Source organism: Crocodylus siamensis, chromosome 1 (assembly GCF_052110815.1).
Source record: "Crocodylus siamensis isolate JL-2025a chromosome 1, ASM5211081v1, whole genome shotgun sequence".
Taxonomy (NCBI): Eukaryota; Metazoa; Chordata; order Crocodylia; family Crocodylidae; genus Crocodylus; species Crocodylus siamensis.
In genome coordinates, this window is record NC_143395.1 from 289,401,508 (window position 1) to 289,422,133 (window position 20,626).

Consider the following 20,626-nt stretch of genomic DNA (forward strand, 5'->3'; position numbering starts at 1 on the left):
AATTATTGAGAGGATGGAGATAGGCTTTTTTTTCTGTGGGATGATCCTACTTTGTGCAGGGGGCCTGGATTAGATGACAATGTGAGGTTCCTTCCAGCTGTACTTTCCTATGATTTTATGATCTAAGTGGATTCCTCATTCTTGTGATTATAGCTGGCTGTCAGTTCTCTAAGAAGGTTATTTGCACCTTAACATTGAAAATTAAATCTTAACTTGTTGTCCCATTATTTTAATAAGTGAATGCTTGTAGTGTTACATAATTTAGTTATGGTTCTGATTATAGACCTAGTGATTTGGATTTGGGCTCTTCTGCAGTGCTCCATAAATAAATTAAATGAAAAACAGCTGTGCAAAAAATTGTAAAATCGAGGGATGAACAAATGGGGTCAGAAGTTATGAGTTATATCATTAAACTGTAGCCAACCAAGAAGAGAAAGCAGGCCAAGAAGCCATGAAGACAAAACTGAATGTGCTGTGGCAGTGGTAGAAGAAACTGAAGATTATTTTCTGACCCTGGGAAAACTAGGTCCCTGTGAACAGTGTTTGTTTTATTCATCATACTGTTTTCATCAGTATAAAGAGAGATCTAAATATGATCAGTGCGGACCTCCTTAAAAACAGTAACAGAGTTCAGCAAGTCTCAGACTATGAACTTCATTACTTGACCCTTGACTGTGAGGAACTATAAGAATGTTCATGGAATGTATAGTCTGACCTGCGAATATATATGAAGTAGAATAATTTAAAAATATGCAGTCTACAGGATCAATTGAAAGAAAATGACTGTAACCACTGGAGAAAGCAGGCAGTTAACCTGGACTATTGTCAGAATATGATTCTCCAAAAATTTGTGAATCCAGTTTAGAGCCTCAAGTACTTGTGTCAATTTTTTGAGGTCTAATGATAAGACTAGCTGTTAATTATTATACAAGTAATACTGTTTATGGTTATTTAATTGCAGTATCAATTAAAGACTGAAGTTTAATTTAAATGTGATTCATCCTCATTATCATATCCCATTTTACTTAGACACTGTACAATTAAAGGGGTGTGAAGCAGGCCCCACTCGATTCAGATTTGGCCTGAATTGGGGACAGTGATTTGATTAGTTGATTCAGATCACTGTCCCTGATTTGATTTGGCTGAATCCAAATCTGAAGATTTGGCGCTGATTTGGAGAATCAACGAGTCGGACATAAACACAGCTTTAAATGTTTTTTCTATATACCTCGAGGTACCAGTGTGGCCTGTGAAATGCTGCGATGCTGGGGTGGATGAAGTGTCCCACAGGAGTGTGGGGGGGGAGGGGCTCCACATTCTCAGTGGTGAACCCAGAAGTGGACCTTAAGTACTTTTGGTCCACTTCTGGGTCCACTGGGTAGTGCGCTGGGGAGCCCCACTCACTTCTATGGGATGCTCCATGTGCCCTGACATCACAGCACTCACGAGCCACCTGCTACTTAGATGTATGTAGAAAAAACATTTAAAGCTTTGTCTATGTCCAAATCGTCAAATCTTTCTGAATCTCTCTGAATCGATTTGGAGGGTTCCAATTTGATTCAGAGAAATTAAAGGGTCCTTTGATTTGATTCAGATTCAGAAATTCAGACACCAAATCTGGCTGAATCTCTGCCGAATTGAATCAGGGACCAAAGCTTTGCACATTCCTACTGGTGTGTCAATGCAGCCCCCAGATGTGAGGAAGATGGATGGCCCTGAGTTAGATTTTATAGATTTTCATAGATTTCATAGACATTAGGGCTGGACGGGACCTTCAAAATCACTGAGTCCAGCTCCCCTGCCCGAAGCACAGGAAGTCAGCTGGGGCCATAGGATTCCAGCAATATAAGCATCCAATTTACTCTTGAAGGTGTTCAGTGTAGGTGCTTGAACCACCTCTGATGGCAGGCTGTTCCAGAGCTTGGGGGCTTGGACAGTAAAGAAATTCTTCTTTACTTCCAGCCTGAAATGGTCTAGTTTATAACCGTTTGACCTCGCCATCCCTTGGGGCGCTCTGGCGAACAAACGTTCGCCCAGCCAATTACTGGCCTCTGGGTCTGACCACAGAGCCAATTTCCCAGCCAGCAGATCATGGCGGGCCCAAGGCCACAATTGGCCATTTTCGCCAAGAGGTGATCATGGGATACCAGATCAAAGGCTTTTTTGAAGTCAAGATATAGGACATCAATCTCTTTCCCCCTGTCCAGGTGATAGGTCACCTGATCGTAGAAGGAAATGAGATTGGTCAAGCAAGATCTACCTGCAACAAACCCATGCTGGCTAAACCTCAGGATGTTAGCATTGGCTAGTCCATTAAGGATGGCCTCTGTAATAAACTTTTCTAAGACCTTCCCCGGGACAGAAGTCAGGCTGATAGGCCTATAGTTAGCCGGAACCACTTTCCTCCCTTTCTTGAAGATTGGCACCACATTGGACTTTTTCCAGTCTTTGGACACTACACCAGAGCGCCAGGAGTTTTCAAAGATCTGTGCCAGAGGTTGGGCTATGATGCTCGCCAGCCCCTTGAGTACCCTGGGGTGTAGATTGTCAGGGTCGGCTGACTTGAAGGTATCCAGCTTCTCAAGATGTTCCTTCACGAGGTCAGCATTACTGGAGGGCAGGAGATCTCCCTCAACTGGACCTCCCTGTCCTGTGGTGGGCGTGGGCATCGCATGGAACTGATGAAAGACTGATGAAAGGCAAAGTACCCATTTAATAGGTTGGCTTTTTCCTGGGTGTCAGTTGTCAGTTGTTCAGTCTGGTTCAACGGGGGTCCAATGTTGCCCTTGCTTTTCCTCCCGCTCCCCACATATCTGAAAAGGGACTTTTTATTGTCCTTGATGCTCGAAGTTAGTTGGAGTTTAGTTGCCTTAGTAGCCAAGCCTTGGCTTTCCTGGTTTGCTCCATGCAGGTCTGGACCAGTGCAGAATATTCCTCCTTGGAGATGAATCCCATCTTCCATCCTTTCTAGGCCTTTCTTTTTAGCCTCAGGAGGTCTGATAGGTTCCTGGAGAGCCAGGGGGGCTGCTGTGCCCTCTGCTGCCTTTCCTCCAAGATGGAATCGAATTAGCTTGTGCATTGAGGATTGCTCCCTTGAGGAGCAACCACTCTTCCTGAACTCCCCTCCCCGTGGGGTCGAGGTCCCTTAGGGCCTCACTGACAAGCCTCCTGAGCTTGTCAAAGTTGGCTTTCCTGAAGTCAAGAACTTCCGTGTTGCTGACTGACTTGCCAGCTTTACGGCGGATGGTGAAGGTGATCAGCTCGTGGTCACTCTCGCCCAACTTCCCATCAATTACTAGGTTACTGATTAGGTCATCTCCAGTAGCCAGTACCAGGTCGAGCAGTGCTTTACCTCTCGTTGGCTCATAGACTTCTTGAGTCAGGTAGAGGTCATCCACGCATGAGAGGAAGCTTTGCGACTGCTCGGATTTTGCTGAGTAATCCTCCCACAAGATGTCTGGGTAATTGAAGTCACCCATGACAATAATGGTCCTGGAGCATGCGGCCTCAGCCAGTTCCTGGGCGAACTCCTGGTCAAGCTCAGGACTTTGGGTGGGAGGTCTGTAGTAGACTCCCACTGTTGTGTCCCCTCTGCTGTGTTCCCCATGGATTTTAACCCAGTGGGTCTCCAGTCATCCACCCTGGTCGCCAGTATCAGCTTGCAGGGACATGTAGCTTTCCTTAACATAGAGAGCTATACTCCCACCCCTTTTATCTACTCAATCCCTCCTGTACAAGGTATAGCCATCTATACCCATGGTCCAGTCATGGGTGGAGTCCCACCAGGTCTCCGTTATCCCTATGACATCATAATTATTTGCATTAAGCAGGAGGACGAACTCCTCCTGCTTATCCCCCAAGCTCCTGACATTTGTGTACAGGTAGGCAAGTGTCCCCTTGGGGGCTCTTGCCTTGCCCACAGGTTGTACCAGGGCTGGGGCAGAGGTGGGCTCCCTTAAGTAAGTTGGCCTACTGGGTTTGCAAGTGTTGCTCAGCAGGCCAGCAGTGGCGGTAGTCCCGCTGTCCTCCAGCGGGCTTAGTTTAAAGCCCGGTGGAGCAGGTCAGCCAGATAATGTTTAACCAGTTAAAGATTCTCTACCATTTGCTTGGTGCGGTGTAATTCGGTATCAGTTAAATGTAATGTGTTTTAATTTGGTAATGCTAATCCTCAAATAGCTAGATTGGAGAAACATAATTCAACTGTCACAAAAAAATTTACATGTTAGCCATAGTTTCTTAACATTAAAGGTTTTCTTTCCAATGCATCACCATGTAATATTGCAATATAGTGAAAATGATCTATAGGGTGCCCACATGCGCATAAAGCTTTCAATTGAACATTTCTGTATGCTTTATGATGGTATTGTTTGCGTAGAAAAAAGTCTCGCTCCACATTAATCAATAATCCCAAATAAAGATATGCTTTTTAAAAAGTAGGCCATTTTATTTACAGATCTGCAAAAGAGCATTCATTAAATGATTCACTGCTATTTTGGAAAAAAGTGTTGTTAACTGCTAAATTCAGGATAACCTTCCTTCTCTATGGCCACAGAAATTTTATTCCACAAATCCACACAGAAGTTTTTTTCATTTCTATGTCCCCCAAGTTTACTTCTGAGGAGATTTATCTGGGATCTAGGTTGTTAAATTAGATAATTTGTCTAAAGAAAGCAGGGTCCAGAAAAATGTTCATGTTGATTTATGTTTGTTCAGGTGTTGAAACTGTAAAGTACATGCAAACCAGTTGAGAAAAAATGTGTATATTTGCTTTTATGCCTGTCTTTCATTTTTATATCTGGGCTCATCATGGAAAAACTTTTTAATAGGATTTGCATCATGCTGTGACTTCATGCCTCAGAAAATTATGTTTTATGGTTCTCCCATATAAATCTTATTATTGTATTGCTATTCCTTTAATGAAAATGGTTTAATGAGGTTATAAAGTAGACAGATATCACTGTCCCACTTCTATTTAACAGCTGTAGCTAAGTACAGGCATTCAAGATGCCGGAGGTGGAAGTGCTCTAAATCTTGAGCTTTAGTCTAAGTGGCCAGGTGGGGAGCAAGAAGAACACATGTTAGCCTTGGATAGGCGGGGGAGGCTCAGAGCATGCCTGCATGGCCTGAGCCTAGAAGTCAGGGAGGGCTCTCACATGCTTCTCAGCATGCCCTGTGGGCTTCCCAGGATGCCAAAGATTCCCAAGTAGAGTCAAATGGCCGAGCTAACCACCATTTGGCTGCTGGGCACAGGCCACCACGCCCCCAAACCCCTGCTGTCATAATGCCTGGGTTGTGCGTGTGCGTGTGCGTGTGTGTGTGTGTGTGTGTTTGTGTTCAGGATGCCTGGGTTCTGTGTGTGTGAGTGTGTGTGTCTGTACCCCTCCCTCTCCCACCCCACATAGACCCAGGTGTCTGGGGCACAACTGGCCCACCGACTTTCACACAGCTGATGAAGATGATGCCTGCCTCTTGTGCAACTCCACATTCCTCATGGTTATAATGGGCACCATGCTTCTGGGGTCCCCAATTTCAGAATCATACCATTGCCCTGCCACCCCCCAATCCTCACTGGGAGCCCAGTGTAACTCCTCCTGCCTTGGCTCATGAAGACCTATGGATGGGCAGGTGGACCTCTGACACTTCAACTACAGACTAGGCCTGGCACCACAAACACATAAAGCACAGGGATGGTGGAGAAGGCGAGGCTCCCAATGATGTGTGTGTCCCCAGCCTCACACCATGGCAGACTGTCCAGATCTGTGAAGCTCTGGCTGACTCTCTTCTCACCTATGTGGACCAGAAGCCCTCCCCAGATGAGTGTGGCCAGAGGGCTTCAAGTGCTATGGGTCTCCTGCCACAGGCTCCTCTGGTCCTGCATCAAGGGCAGCACTGCCCACAACTCAGGCTGCCTGGGCTATAGTCTCCCTGTGGGAGGTGGCACTGATGCTACTCAGAGGTGTCATGGCTGGATCCCAAGTGGTCTTTTATCCTAATCCTGCAACTGTGATTGTCTCAGCTCCCTAGTGGTGAGGATTGCCTCCTTCAGACAGCACGTTGCCATGTGGAAATCCTATTCTCGGACCCAGTAGTGTGTTCCTGGGCCAGGATGCCTTGTTCAAGTACCATGGTAACACAGGTGAAAGCAGTCACCAATCTGTCCATTCCAGCTGCCCACACTGAGGGTCCCTTCCATCCTGATTTTGCTAGCACCATCTATGCACTGTCTCTGGCCAACATCCCGGATCCAGAATCTCAGGCTCCACAACTGGGCCTCCTGCATCCAATTGTGGAGTCTGCAGACAAGGGAGATGCCGAAGGACCTATGGTGAGTCCCCTGTCTGGATGCTTTCCCTTGCCGGGGGCCAGAAGCAGCGCAGCTGCTCACAACTCGGCACTGACCATGGTGTGCAATGCTGTGAAATGCCTGCATTCTGCTTCCCAGCTGAAAACAACCTGGACTCCTGGGTTCTATCTCCCTGCTGTGGGAGGCCTGGGAGGGCTGCGAACTGATGTGTCCAGGCCTGGAGGGATGAGCCCTCTCTGGTTCTCCAGGAGGAGAGGGAGGGAGGGAGGGATTGGGGGAGGGGGTTTGCTAGGGAAAATTCCTATTTCCCACTGTGCCTTACCAGCATTGGTGCTCTTCCACACAATGCCTGGAGATGTGCCAGCAAAAGCCTGCAGTTGTGACTGTTGGTTACACCTTGGCTCTGGAGCTTGGAAAAAGGTTTCAGTGTCTTTTGGAGTTTGATTGGGTGCTGTTTTGCCTAAACTAGTTTCATGTCAACACTCTGGCCTTTCTCAGGAAAGCAATGTGACCTCAAGGGATGGGGTGGCTAGTTGACAATTTACCAGATTTATGGTCACTCAGTGTGACACAGACTGACAAAACCCCCAACAATAGTAGCGAGTACTGGCAGTGGCACCTCTGCTTCATTCCAGGCCAGTGACCTGGGGCTTGGTGGGCAGTGTTTGAGGCAGAAGGTCAGTGGGGAGCATCAATAAATCAGTATAATCATACTTTGACATGGACAACTGTTGAGCTAAGAGCATGACGAACATCAGAGTAGGCAAATATATCCTAGAACAGCCTGCCATCGGAGGTGGTTCAAGCACCTACACTGAACACCTTCAAGAGTAAATTGGATACTTATCTTGCTGGGATCCTATGACCCCAGCTGACTTCCTGCCCTTTGGGCAGGGGGCTGGACTCGATGATCTCCCGAGGTCCCTTCCAGCCCTGATGTCTATGAAATCCTTCCCTATGAGCATACCCTAAGCTACCAAGGAATCACATTGGACTGTTCCCTCACCTATAAACATCACATTCAGAGGGTCAGCAGTAAAGTCTCTGCACAGGTAGATGTCTTAAGATGTTTAGCCAGCACGACATTGTGTGCCAACTTCAAAGTGCTCAGAACTACCACACTTGCAGTGGTAAAGACCTCAGCAGATTATTGTACTCCTGTATGGTCCAGCAGTTGTCACACTAAAAAACTTAACACTGTACTTAACAGTGAGCAGAAACTCATAACAGGCTGCACAATTTACACATACACAGATGTACTTCCTGCACTCTTTGTCATTAGATCAAGTGGGATAACAAGACAGACCCCAACTGCTCCCCTGCTGCCAGGTTTCTGGGCTTGTAGAAAGCCCAGCAGGCCAAGTGCTATGGCCTTATGTGCTGCACCGAATTTAGATATGGGGTGGGGTGAATGGAATCAAATGATCATTCAGACTAATCCTGTCTAGAATCCTGTCTAGAATCTATTCCTACAGCATTTTATACCAACACTAAATGAGTCCCCCATTGGGCATGACCTTGACAGAGAAGTGTGGGTCAAACTGAACAGACTGAGATCTGGATACGGATGCTTCAAAATAACCCTCTACAAAACAAACATCTTGGACAGTCCCTTTGTGAATGTGGTGTCCAGCAGGGAGCATAGCACTTAATCAAAAGCTGTAATCTTTACAAATAATGAGACAGGGTAGATAGAATCCACACACTGAATGATAATACCAGACAGTGGCTTGTAGCTGGCTGGAGGAAACAAGCAGGGGGTTGCACCTTGGGTCACCGAGATCCTGGGGGCAGGACCAGCCTGGTGCTCCAGCAGACTACAGGAGCTCTGGACTAGGCTAAAGCACCATCCTAGGAGAAAGGGTGAGCAAGGTGCTGCAATGCTTTATGGGATGTTGGTGGAATGCCACCTACTGTGAATTGTGATGAGCTGTGGTACAGATATTCATTACAGTGCTCTAACCTACAGCACTCAAGTTTGATGCCGCATCAGTCCAGAGTTATCTTAGAGCCAGATCCATTATTTTTTCAGTGCTCTGTGTGTCCTGACCATCTGTTCAGTGACGGCTGTAGAGTACTTTCTGCATGCCTACTGCACAATAAGCATTAATTTCTGTACCTGGTGTCTGTGGATAAAAGTTAGGTTTTTTTTCTGTAGTACTCCTATTACTTAAAATACCCAAATGAAATGAAAACTTCTTCATGACCTGGAAATTCAAATGTGACTGCTCTCCAGTAAAGTCATGCTGAGCTGCAGACCAAAAACAGATGACAAAAAGTGGGCCTTTCTCAAACATGCTCCTACTTTAGCTAAAGGTTAATTTAACACATATAACCTTAATGGATATTTTAAAGTGAGTATGAGTCTGTGTGTGTGTGTGCACACACGTTGTAGCTCAATGCAGGGATAAAGAAATAATCATAATGGATCAGGCCCAAGGGCCTTTCAGTCTAGTTTCTTGCCACTTACAACAGTACTAGATGCTTCAGAGGGGGCACATCTACATGAGTTATTTATTACAGTTTCCTAATTAGCCCCACAGTAAAACGTAACCTTCTACAGGTGTTATTAGGATGGAGCAAGCTAATTAAGTCTGTCGTAAGATAGTACTGTCAAACACAAGCTGACAGGCTCACCTATGGGGCCCCTACCAGCTGGGGCTGGGGCTGGGGCTGGGGTTGGTCCGTCGTGGCTCAGTCTGCTGTGGTATCAGGCACACAAGCAAACAGCATGCCCAGGAGCAATAAACTCTGGGGTAAAGTATGCCAGAGTTTATTCAATCACCTTAAAAGCATATGTAGATGCACCCAGGAAGATGTAAATATGCAGTAGGCAGAGTTGGGGGTAACTGGTTAGAGCTCATCCTGGGCTCCATTGGTTATTTATTAGCTTAAAGTATGAGGAATAGCATCCCTTCCACACTTTTGTTATCATAAATTATAACTATAGATATACTTGACAGCCACATAAATATGCAATTAAAAATGTATTAAGTCCTTGCAAATTCCAGTTGCAATTATTTTCACTGTCTTATATGTTGTATGAAAAAAAAATCCTTTAAATTGGTTTAGAATTCCCTAACTTCTTATTCCACTGAGTGCCCCCTTGTTTTTTATTAATGAGACAGGGAGAACAAGAAATAATTTAAGCCATTCACAATTTTATATACTTTTATCATACCCTACTCTTTTCAGTCTCTTTAAATGTGAGGGTTTTTCTCCATACCCCTCTTCATTTTCCTGACTCTTTGAATACCACTTGCTCAGCGATACCTGCTTGGATATGGAATGATTTGTACTGAACACTGTGTTCCAGATGAGGTTGCAAAATTTATGTATATAAAAGAATTTCAATAGTCATTGTCTAATTCACCATATAATTCTTTATGTCACCTTTTCTGACCACGGTATCTTTTAATTGCCTAGCATGACTTCCCTTTCTGGAGTTGATACAGTTAATTTTTCCTTCAAGCATGTTTTACTTTACAATTACCTATACTACATTTCATTTGTAATTGTGTTTTCTGCTTCTCTCTCTCATTTAGGTCTTTTTGACCTACAATTTCCCCATGTTGATCTACGACCTAGACAATGCTAATTAACATGCATTGCCTGCACATGTTGCTGTGTCAGTGCTCATTTCCCTTTCCAGGATATTGATAAATATTTGAACTAGTATGGAACAAAGTACTATGCAATACCCTGATATCAGATTGTAGAGGGATGGGGTGGACTACCTGGTGCTGGTCCCCCGTGTTCCCAAAATGGCCCCTGGAGAAGAGGGGGAATCCGCTGTCCGTGTCGTGCTTCCGCCAATCTCGCCTGCCACGACTTGATGGAATCTTGGGGGGTTCACCCGTCTGGGGACGCGAGCAGTCCGGACGAGACTCCCCGACTCTAAAGTCCAGGGGTCCTGAGGGCTCCTCCTCCCCTACACCCTCACCCAGTCCTCCGGGGCTGTCGCCACCTGGGTGGCTCCTTACCGGGGCTAGCCCCTAGTAGATCACAAGGTCAACAAAACACAATAATATAAAGTCAGTGCACACGTAGCCGCCCGTTTCTCTGGGGCGGAGGTTATTTTCCTACGCCCAATAGCCTTTGGCCGCAGTCGGGCGGGGACCCTGGGTCCCTTAGTCTGTCCACCTGTCCCGCAGTAGGGTTCCATCCTCCCGCTGCAGGACCCTATGAATCCTCACGGTACCTGGCTTAGGCCGAGTGCCATTGCCTCCTGTGGCCCTGGGGTCAACGTACCCCTACCGCCTGTCGCTCGCGACCCGGGGCACGTTGGGGCTTACCTCCAACCCCGCGGGTCTTGTTAAGTGGCCAAATGGCCTGCAGCCACCAGAGAAGGGCCTTTGCTCTGGGGCTCCTCTTACCCGGATCCTCTGGATCTGTCGCCACCGGTTCTGCTGCCGCTGGCTCTGCTACCACTGACTCCGCTGCCACCGGCTCCGCTGCCACCGGCTCCGCTGCCTTCGGCTCCACAGCTCCCGTCTCCGCCGTCTCCGGCTCCGCGGCTCCCAGCTCCGCTGCCGCCGGTGTAGGCTCCTGCTGGAGCCTCTCCCTCCTTCTGTTTGGGGTTGGGGGGCTCCTTTTATCCTTCTGGGCTGGTCCCAGCCCGAATCTGTCCGGGTTCCAGGAAGGGAAAGGCTCCCGAGCCCACATCCGGGTTCGCACCCAGAAGTTATGCGGAACTCCACCGTTTTCCGCCCGACTCCGGCCCCCCGGGGCCTTGACCCCTTCACACAGATGAAGACTATTTATTTTTACACTTTTGATTGCTGTCTGCTGAGCAGTACTTGAGCTTAGTGAAACTACATTAGCTATCATCCCATAACTACATTGCTTTTTTATTCCTGTGAAGGATATCGTCAAAGGCCTTTCAGGAGTCTAGATAAAACATGCCCACCAATGAACTGTCCTTGGTTCACTACTCATTGGCATATTGAAAGACTTCTAAGGAATGGATAAGGCATGAGTTTCATTTGCTGATTAATAAACTAGCAAATTCCTTTGCTGTCATATCATTAGAATACCAATATGTTGGGTAAAGTTGTAAGGCTATGTGGCCTGCTTAAGGTTCCCCAGATCAATCTTAAACTTAGGTACATTTCCCAGCCTCATAGTAGAACATATCGGGATTAATTGTGCTACTATATTTAAAGCACAGATTCCCACTGATTTTGAAAGAAAGCAAGGAAGAAGTAGTGAATGTAGAAAAGCAGACAGGAGAACTTGAAGGGGTCCCATTGATGTAGATTGAAAATAATGTTACAGTCTGAATCCTGGTATATCCTCTGCTTAAATCAGTGGAGGAAATCTAACATTAGTGGAAAAACTACATAAAATTCATGGTTGCCTCTGTACAACACACCAACTTTTTGTGTGGATACCTTCTATAGCAGCAGCTGACAACTTTTACAGTAGGGCTGTGCAAAGCTTTGGTCCCTGATTCGATTTGCTGGAGATTCAGCCTGATTTGGTGGCTGAATCTCCTAATCCAAATTGAATCAGAGGACCCTTTAATCTCTCCGAATCAAATCAGAAACATCCCAATCAATTTGGAAAGATTCAGAGATTCGGACATAAAGATAGCTTTAAATGTTTTTTTTACATACCTCTAGGTGCAGGGGCTCATGAGTGCTGCGATGCTGGGGTGCATGGAGTGTCCCATAGAAGCATAGGAGGCTCCCCACTCTGCTCAGCAGCAGATCTGGAAGTGGACCAGAAACACTTCCAGTCCACTTCCAGATCCACTGGGGAATGTGCTGGAGGGGTTCCCCCTGCGCCCCCCTGCTCCAGCTCAGTAACTGGTACCTCCTGGGTCTGGGGGGGCACCTGGGGTCCTCTTGCAGCTGATTGCTGAGCCAGTGAGGTGTGGGGGCGGGGGTGAGCCAGCTCGCTCCCCAGCAGACCTGGAAGTGGACCAGAAGTGGACCGAGTTTGCCTCCTGAGCACATGGAGGAGATGCTTCTGTGGGATGCTCCATGCATGCCAGCATCTCAGTGATCATGAGCCATGCCTGCGATCTCAAGGTATATAGAAAAAACTTTTAAAGCTGTGTCTATGCCTGAATTGCTGAGTCTCCAAATCAGCATGGAATTTTCAGATTCGGATTTGGCCAAATTGAATCAGGGACAGTGATCCGAATCAACGAATTGAATCATTGTCCCTGATCCAGGCTGAATCCGAATCCAAATCGAATAGGGCCCGCTTTGCACACCCCTACTTTACAGCCCATGGGCTGGAATGAACCAGCTTTGGCCAGGGGTAGGCAGGTGCTAGGACCTATCCACCACCATTTCTTTCTGCCATGGCCTCAGGGAAATCCCTTTTGCTGAACACCACTGATGCCTTATATCCATAGGCCAAATCCATGGACTAGATATGGCTTAGAGGCAGGCGGTTGCTTGCCTTAATACAATTTGCAGGGCAATAGCTACTTTCTATTCATTCTACATTGAGAATGTTGAATAGTGCTTAGTTAAGATTTTATAACAGAAGCAAGTTGCAGGTAACCACTGGCCAAAAACTGCCACTTAAAAGTTCAGTTTTGAATTCATTTAACCAAGGGGAACAAGAAGAACAGAACTGATTCAACTTTCTTCTAGCTCTCCTAAAGTGACAAAGGAAAAAAGGCAGCTGAGAGGTTCTAGCTGCCTTTGCAGCTAATGACTGTGAAAAGAAAAGTCTTATCAGTTAAATAACAAAGAGAAAAGACAGAAGATAATGTTTCAAAAGCATTTAAATCCTATTGACATCCATTATTTCTTTTTTTCCTACTTACTGTTTGAAAAAAGATTGAACATGAGGTTCAAAGAATGTCTTTATTTTTATGGGGTTCTGCTCACCCTTGACTATGAATTCATGAATAGTTGTAACACCATCAGAGATGGCCAAATGGCTAGTAAGACTGTGGTTTTATTAATCTATATCTTCTCAGCCTGCCTGAGTCTAGTTTTTAGGTTTGTAGCATTTCCTGAATGGAGGAAAAGAAAAACATCTTTGGTTTGATTAAATGCAGATTGACTGACCCTGCACAGAGAATAAGAGAAAGTAGAGAAAGTTAGAGAGAAGCTCTGTGATTATCTTTTGATATGCTTTTGATATGTATATTTCTTTACACTGTAATAGAGTGTCAGAGAGTAATGTTGCACTTTTTAGGAAGTCTGAAGAATTTAACATTTATGTAAGAGGTCCAAGCTTTGATTTGTCTTTATTTAAATACATTGAAAGAATAGTAGACCTCTGCTTGGATGCCACCATTCCTAATTTTAAGTTTCCTTGCATTGTTACTGCTTCTGATTGACTTGTTATATTACCATGTTATGACTGCATAATTTCTGTGACTAAGAGGAAAAGAGATTGTTTTAGGATACATTGTGACAAATTAACACTTCTGTCTTGATACAATTGTGCTTATATTTTTATTTTTTGCGATTTACTGGAAGCACCTGGAGGTAAATCTGGCATGTACCTTACATGTCAAAATGAAGCAGTATTTTGTCAATCAGACCTACTTTTTGGAGTTTATATTTATTTTGAAATGGAACAGATTATTCCACTTTAAATGAAGTCCAAGAACTTGGGCACAGTCCCCTGAGAAAGAGACTCATGTAAAGGAAGTCTGATGAAATATCAAATGCTTACCTTTATAGAATTATTACCACCATCATTCCTGATGTAATAATTTCTTCATCTGAAAACTGTAAATGATGACACCTTTGTAAAAAATTAAGACCTGTGAATATAAAATGCTATGTAAGTGATATGTATTATAATTATTCTAGTGAAATACTCCCATTTAACTGCAGGAGTACAGAAACACAGACTTGCCATTTTATTGCAAGTGCTAGTCATGGAAAAAAATTAAATTGAACCTTTAAAATGAGAAAATGAGGACAATTTATAGATTAGCCGTAGCAGCAACAGCAAGCTATTCTGGTCATGGTGCTGAAACAGTCATCTAATGTTAGAAGGTTGTGGGTAATGCTTCTAAACTATAGGGCAGACACTCAAACTAAACATTAAATAGTGAACTATCTGACTATCTGTATGACTATCTCAGATACAAAAGTGAAAAAGATAACTCAAGATTCCTATGGTCCAAGATGAAATTTTGGCTGAAACATGGGGCCAGGGTTTCCATGGAGACCAGCCCCAACAGTGCTGGCAGGGGATGCGGCTGGGTGGGTAGTTGCTCCACGGCTGGGATCTTGCGTGGGTGATGGTGTGGTCCAGAGCTGGGGCAGAGCTGTGATCCACTGCCCGCATGCCCCGGGTAGGGGTGTGTAAGCGATGGATCATGGCTCTACCTTGTCTCCGGACCATGCTGTCACCACTGGGACATCCCAGCCCCAGCTGTGGAGCACCTCCCCACCCAGCCACACACCTGCCAGTGGTGCTTGGGCCAGTCAACAGTCCTAGGTACTGACCAAAGATTAAGGGTCACTAGTCAAATCAATGATCAAGAACCAAAGGTTTGGCCAATGATCATGGCTTAATGGCCAAATCAACGACCACGAGTCAATGATCAAATCAATGATCAAGGGTCAATGGTTTGGTCAATGATCAAGGGTCAATGGTCAAATCAATGATCATAGGTCAATGACCCAATCAGCAATCAAGGGTCAGTGGTCCATTTGGATGCATACCTTGCTGGGATCCTTTGACCCTAGCTGAATTTCTGCCCTTTGCACAGGGGGCTGGACTCAAACTTACAAGGTCCCTTCCCGATCTAATGTCTATGAAATATATCAAATCTATGGAATCCAATCAACGATCATGGGTCAATGGTCCATTTGGATGCTTATTGTGCTGGGATCCTTTGACCCTAGCTGACTTCCTGCCCATTGGGCAGGGGGCTGGACCCTTATGAGGTCCCTTCCAGCACTAATGTCTATGAAATGTATGAAATCCAATCAACGATCATGGGTCAATGGTCAAATCAAAGATCAAGGGCCAACGGTCAAATCAACAACCATGGATCAATGGTTTGATCTATGATTGTGGGTCAATGGTCAAATCATGATCGTTGTGGGTCAAATCTATGATTGTTTGGTCAACAATTGTGGGTCAATAGTTTGGTCAATGATTGTGGGTTAATGGTCAAATCAATTATCAAAGGTCAATGGTCAAATCAACGATCATGGATCAATTGTTTGGTCTATGATTGTGGCTCAAATCATGATTGTTGTGAGTCAAATGGTCAAATCGACTATTGGTCAATGATTGTGGGTCAATGGTCAAATCAAAGATCGGGGTCATTGGTCGAATTAACCATCGTGGATCAATGGTTTGGTCTAGACGGTCAATTCTACAATCGTTTGGTCCACGATCGTGGGTCAGTGGCTCAGTCGACAATCAGGAGTTAACGCTGAGCTGGTCGGTGAGCAGCCCCGGGCCGGTGGTCAACTCGAGGGTCAGGGACACACCGATGGGGCCAGCCACACCCCACCCCGAAGGGCCGCCCGTGCTCGGGGAGCAGGCAGGCCGCAGCAGCCCGCGCAGGCGGAGCCCGGACAGAACCGAGCCGAGCCGGGCTGGCGCTGTCCTGTCCCCGCCCCGCCCCACGCGCGCCGCACATGCCCAGACGGGCGGCGCAGCCGGAGCGCGGCTCGGCCTTCCGCTGGGCGTGGGCTCGGCGGGCCCGGAGCGGGCGGGCAGGGCCGGGCCGGGCAGAGGCGCACGCCCCGGGCGGGAGGCAGGCAGCCATGTCGCTATTGTCTGCGGCGCTGGCCGCGCTGCGGCTCTACTGCATCGGCCTCGGCGTCGCCCTGCGCCAGCTGCTCCGCCCGCGCCGCGCCGCCGCGCCAGGTGAGAGCGCCGCCGGGGCCGGGCCGGGCCGGGCCGAGGGAGGGAGGCGGGGGGCATGGCTCGGCCCTGACCTTGGCCGAGGTCCCGAGCCCGGGGGGAGCTCCTCCCTCCGCAGCCCGGGGTGCCTGCGCCCTGCGCTGCTGCCGCCGCCGCCTCGGGGTGGGGGGCAGAGCCAGGCAGCTGTGGCCCTGTCGTGGCAGGAGTGGGGCTGTGCGCCTCCAGCCCCTGTCACAAACCGAGCGCCCTGGCTTGGCCCCCGACTCCCCCGGCGGATCTCTTGCATCCCTCCTTGGGGCTCAGGGCATGGACGAAGGCTGCGCAGCGCTTGGGGGTGCTGTGGGGAAGGAGCTGGTGAGAAACCCCTGATGCCTTGTGCTCTCTCCCGCAAGTTGCCCTTTGCTCCCTGCCTTTCTGGCCTTGCCCCACACCTGCCTGACCTGCTGTTCCCCACAAGTGAATGTCACCCGGTTGCTTTATTCAGCCTGGACTTTATCCAGTGTCCCGCTACCTGTGTGCTCTTTCTGACCTGATTCGACTCCCTCACCCTCGCTGCCTTATCATTTTGCTGTTCCCTGCCACAATCCTGTCTGCTTTCTGTAGACCGAGTACTCATCTGTCATTCCTTGCCAGGGGCAACTGTGAAAACAGAGGGGGGGGAAGTTGCAATTCCCTGGCCTTCCTACTTTGCTCTGAGGTGCTTTGGTTGAACTCCTGTGACCCGTGTGGCTTGTAACTTTTTTTTTTAGGTTTTTTTTTTTTTTTTTTTTTTTGTGGTTAACAACAACAGCAAAAAACCCCTGTAGTAATAATATTCTGCTTTTTCTCGCCCAATGTGTAGGAGGGAAGTTTGAGGTTTCCAGGAAACAAAAGTCTGGGAACCTTCTCATTCCTGATATCAACACGATAGATGTCTTAGCAAACTCGCAGAAGCAGTTTCCATTTGTGTAAACTTTTCTTGTCAAGTGGTCTTTGCCACTTTGGAAAGCCCGAGACCAAAATGTAAGGAGCTATAGTCTTGCTGCAACTCTGTATACAGCCTCGGAAGTTTGGTTCACCTAACTTTCTCTGACAAGCTATGGATGTGCTCCTGACAGAGGTTTTAAAAAGTATGACTGCCACAAATAAGTTGTGGTTGTGGATGTATGATTTAGTGAGAGGTTTATCTGAAATGTCTCATAAAAGTGAGATCCGAATTGACACATGGAAGGACAAGGCAATAGAGTAAAATGTAAATGAATGCCAGGATGGAACGGGACAGATTTCCTCATGTGCATCCATTGGGCAATATAATATATCTTCTGCTTTTCTTCATTCCTGAATAAATTGCTTCAGATTTAGGCTTTGTTTTCTTAAAAGGAAAGCAGGCGATAGAAAGAAAAAAAAATTCAGGCAGATGTGCCTACTGTTTTGTCAGCTGAGCATATTTCTAACATTAGGGTTTTTTTTTCTTGGCAGGATAAAGCTGGGTATTATGCCTATTGTGTGTAATGCTTTCAAAATCATTTAGAATTGGACAGAAACAGTGTAACAAAGTTTGACCCAACTTTTTATTTTATCATAACCTCAGATAATGTCTAACAAAAAGCTCAAAAGTTGATTGAATTTGAAACAGTGGGATTTTAAAATACAAGCACCAGTCTTGATAAGGATTTTTTTGTATGGGCATTAGGCTAATATCTAGCCTTTTTCAAAACAGCAACAGTAGTATAAAAAAGCACTAAAAGTGAAAGTAAAATATTTGTTAGCATAGGCATACTTAAATCTAGGATCAAACTCAGCTACACTTATTGGCATAAAGGAATGAAGCAGCTTCTAGGTTGTGAACTAGGAAGCTAATGCTGCACCTGAAAACTTTTAGCAACTTTTTCTGTTTTTCTCAGTTCTCAAAATTGTGATTACAACAATACAGCATGAATGCCATCTGACCTCACTGTGTGAGAGAGAGAGATTTAAAGGGGCATGTGCCTTGTGCTTTTAGTTGCTCAGGTTGGTGTTCTAGAATTGGGAATGCCAAGTGACTTGACCTGGCAAAGTTCTTAGCTGTAATTTATCATGGGTGCATCTCCGAGGTAGAAACTATCTTGGGATAGTTCCATTGTGAAGTTGTATACTGGTGAATTAAGACTCCTGTTAGTGTGTATGCAGTCCTCTTATGCCCTTGTATTCATTTCCAAAAGAAAAAGTTGTTTTAAAGTTTCATAGTAAGGCATTTGGGAGCTGAAGTCTGAAGAAAACTATGTAATTAAATTAGTTCTTTTTGTTTCTTATGTTAATCAAGGTTGTGTGATATTGTCCCATTGAAGTTTAACCTATTTAAAAAAAAAAGATGACTTCTAGTATTTGTGGTTACCTTTAAAATTTGGCAAATGCTATAGTTAAAGATTAGGCATTTGTAAACATTTGGGTACTCGGAACAGTTTAGATGGTATAAGCTAAATTCTGTGGGCAAAAACTTAGTGTAATACATGTTTAGATTTGGGAACTGAACACAAGTGTAAATATGCAACACAGAGTTGCAACCTTCAGCCTCTTTTTGGACAGAAGTAGCAGGTGGTTTGCTTGCAGCTTTGGTCCTGCAACATAGAAAATGTTAACAAGATGTAATAAAATATAACTTGTCAATTAAATTCTGATTTCACATTTAAGTGAAATTAGTGCATGAAAATATAGGAGTGTGCATATATGTATTACACAGCATGTATGTATAATATAAACAACATTTAGTACTTATTGCATAAATAGCCTAATTATAGATCTGTATGTTAACAGTAATCTGTGAACTAAGATAACTAATAGTTACCTTAAAATTATTGCATGCATAGCCTTCCTTCAGTGCTTAGTTTTGATTGATTGAAAAATAACTGAAGGTACAAACAACTTGCTGTAAAGTGAGATGATGCCTTATAACTAGGTTTTAAAATAAAAATCTACTCAATGAATTTGCAGGAAAAAAGAGCTAAAGTTGATTGTTATATCAATTGTCCTAGCCTATCGTAAGTCACTTCATTATTTCCTCTTTAAAAATCATGCTGTCACTGATACTAGCAGTTGTGTCACAGAGTTGGAATTTCTCTGATATTTTTGAACAGTTAAAGATTTTTTTTCTCCTAGTGCTACATTTGAATTTTTGTTGTATAAAGTGTTTCATTATATTTTGGTACAGAGTTACTTAACCTTCTATGGTTTGTACTCTGTTTAAAAATATGTATATATTGTTAATGTTTGACACTTCAGGGAGAGAGAAAACTTTGAATAAAGTACTTTCTTTAGAGGTTAGAAGGCCAAGTTGTATATCTTAAAATAAGTTTTTAATATCACATAGTTTTAATTGGCCCAAATATCTTTCTAATTAGTCAATACACAGCAAATAAGAAGACAAATAGTTCTTGTAACATTTATAATTGTGGTTTTCTGAAATATTTATATCAAAGACAGAATAAGGGTGTTTCACACTGCCTAAAATAACAATAGTTTTAAGGTATTACAGAGCTTTTTCACATGTGATGCTGAGTAGTAGTGTTGGGTGAAGCAATTTATAGCTTAGAAAAGTCTGTGGGATCCATTCAGATGAAAGATTCTATGTAGGTTGTGTGTGTGTATAAATACAATGAAATTACTTAGCTTTTGTCTTCTAGTTTTGAGGGGGAGCATTTTTTTTTAGGTCGCCAAAAATTCAAGAGTCAGGAAACACTAGATCATGTGTTGCCTACCACTGAATGAGGCATGAGACTTTATGGAGAAAACTTAGTGTCAAAAGACTGCATCGTAATATATAGGCACTAGGGAATGGAGTTAAGGGTGTATAGGCAATTATAAGCTTGCTGTTTTCTAACTTTCACATGTTTTCCTTTATAACATAAGTAGCTTTCTTATGATGCGATTTTTTGCATGCATTTCCATTGTCCCGTCCCCCCCGCCCTCCTTAAGGAAAGATGAAAGGTGCAAATATCAGTTGTATTTCTATATAGCTACTCTTCTGTGTGCATCATCAGCAGGGTTTGAATCCTTAACGTGTATGGGAATAGTTAAAAGCTATAACTGCACAGAACTAGTTATGTATCATCACCTGATAGCTGGAGAATGCTGTTATCCTGGGAGGGTGCTGGGAGATGGTGACAGTGTCCCACGGCCTTGGACCACGAGGTGGTTGACTGAAACTCAGCTTGGTTTTATCCCCTCTCCTGAACTTGTGGGATGAGATGAGGCCATGGATGTCTTGCATTGCCACAGCAGATGCTATCTCCCAAGCCAGTGCCGTATGCTGCTACAGTGTTAGCCCAACTTTTTAGAATGCTGTTGCTCAGTCATTGCTTTGGCCTACTGCTAAACTGTTTTTGAGTTGCGCAGACAAGAGAAGGGGAATAGTGGCTTTGCACATTTGTAATCCAGCTAAATGTGAATGGAATTTAACAAGACCAAAAGCCAGGGAGAGAAGGTTGTTTTGTTTTGTTGTGGATTTTTTGTTTTTGCTTGAGAGCCTTTTTTCTTGGGAATTGCAGAGTTTTG

At 45.0% G+C, this 20,626-nt stretch overlaps 2 protein-coding genes across 3 annotated transcripts in view; both read left to right on the top strand.

Moving 5' to 3' along the window:
* Positions 1-20,626, top strand: part of ZBED1 (zinc finger BED-type containing 1) — an 83,512-nt gene that overhangs the window by 55,396 nt on the left and 7,490 nt on the right. The window contains exon 1 of one of the 2 annotated variants that reach the window (XM_090064238.1): positions 15,983-16,120. The exons of the other annotated variant lie outside the window; for it this stretch is intronic. The gene's annotated coding sequence lies outside the window, so the exon portion shown is untranslated. Of the gene's footprint in view, positions 1-15,982; positions 16,121-20,626 lie in introns of those variants that run through there. 2 annotated transcript variants of the gene reach the window in all.
* Positions 15,843-20,626, top strand: part of DHRSX (dehydrogenase/reductase X-linked) — a 254,487-nt gene continuing 249,703 nt past the window's right edge. Inside the window, exon 1 of the mRNA XM_090064262.1 lies at positions 15,843-16,120. Within this exon, the coding sequence (XP_089920388.1) occupies positions 15,889-16,120 (232 nt within the window). The 5' untranslated portion in view covers positions 15,843-15,888. The remainder of the gene's footprint in view (positions 16,121-20,626) is intronic.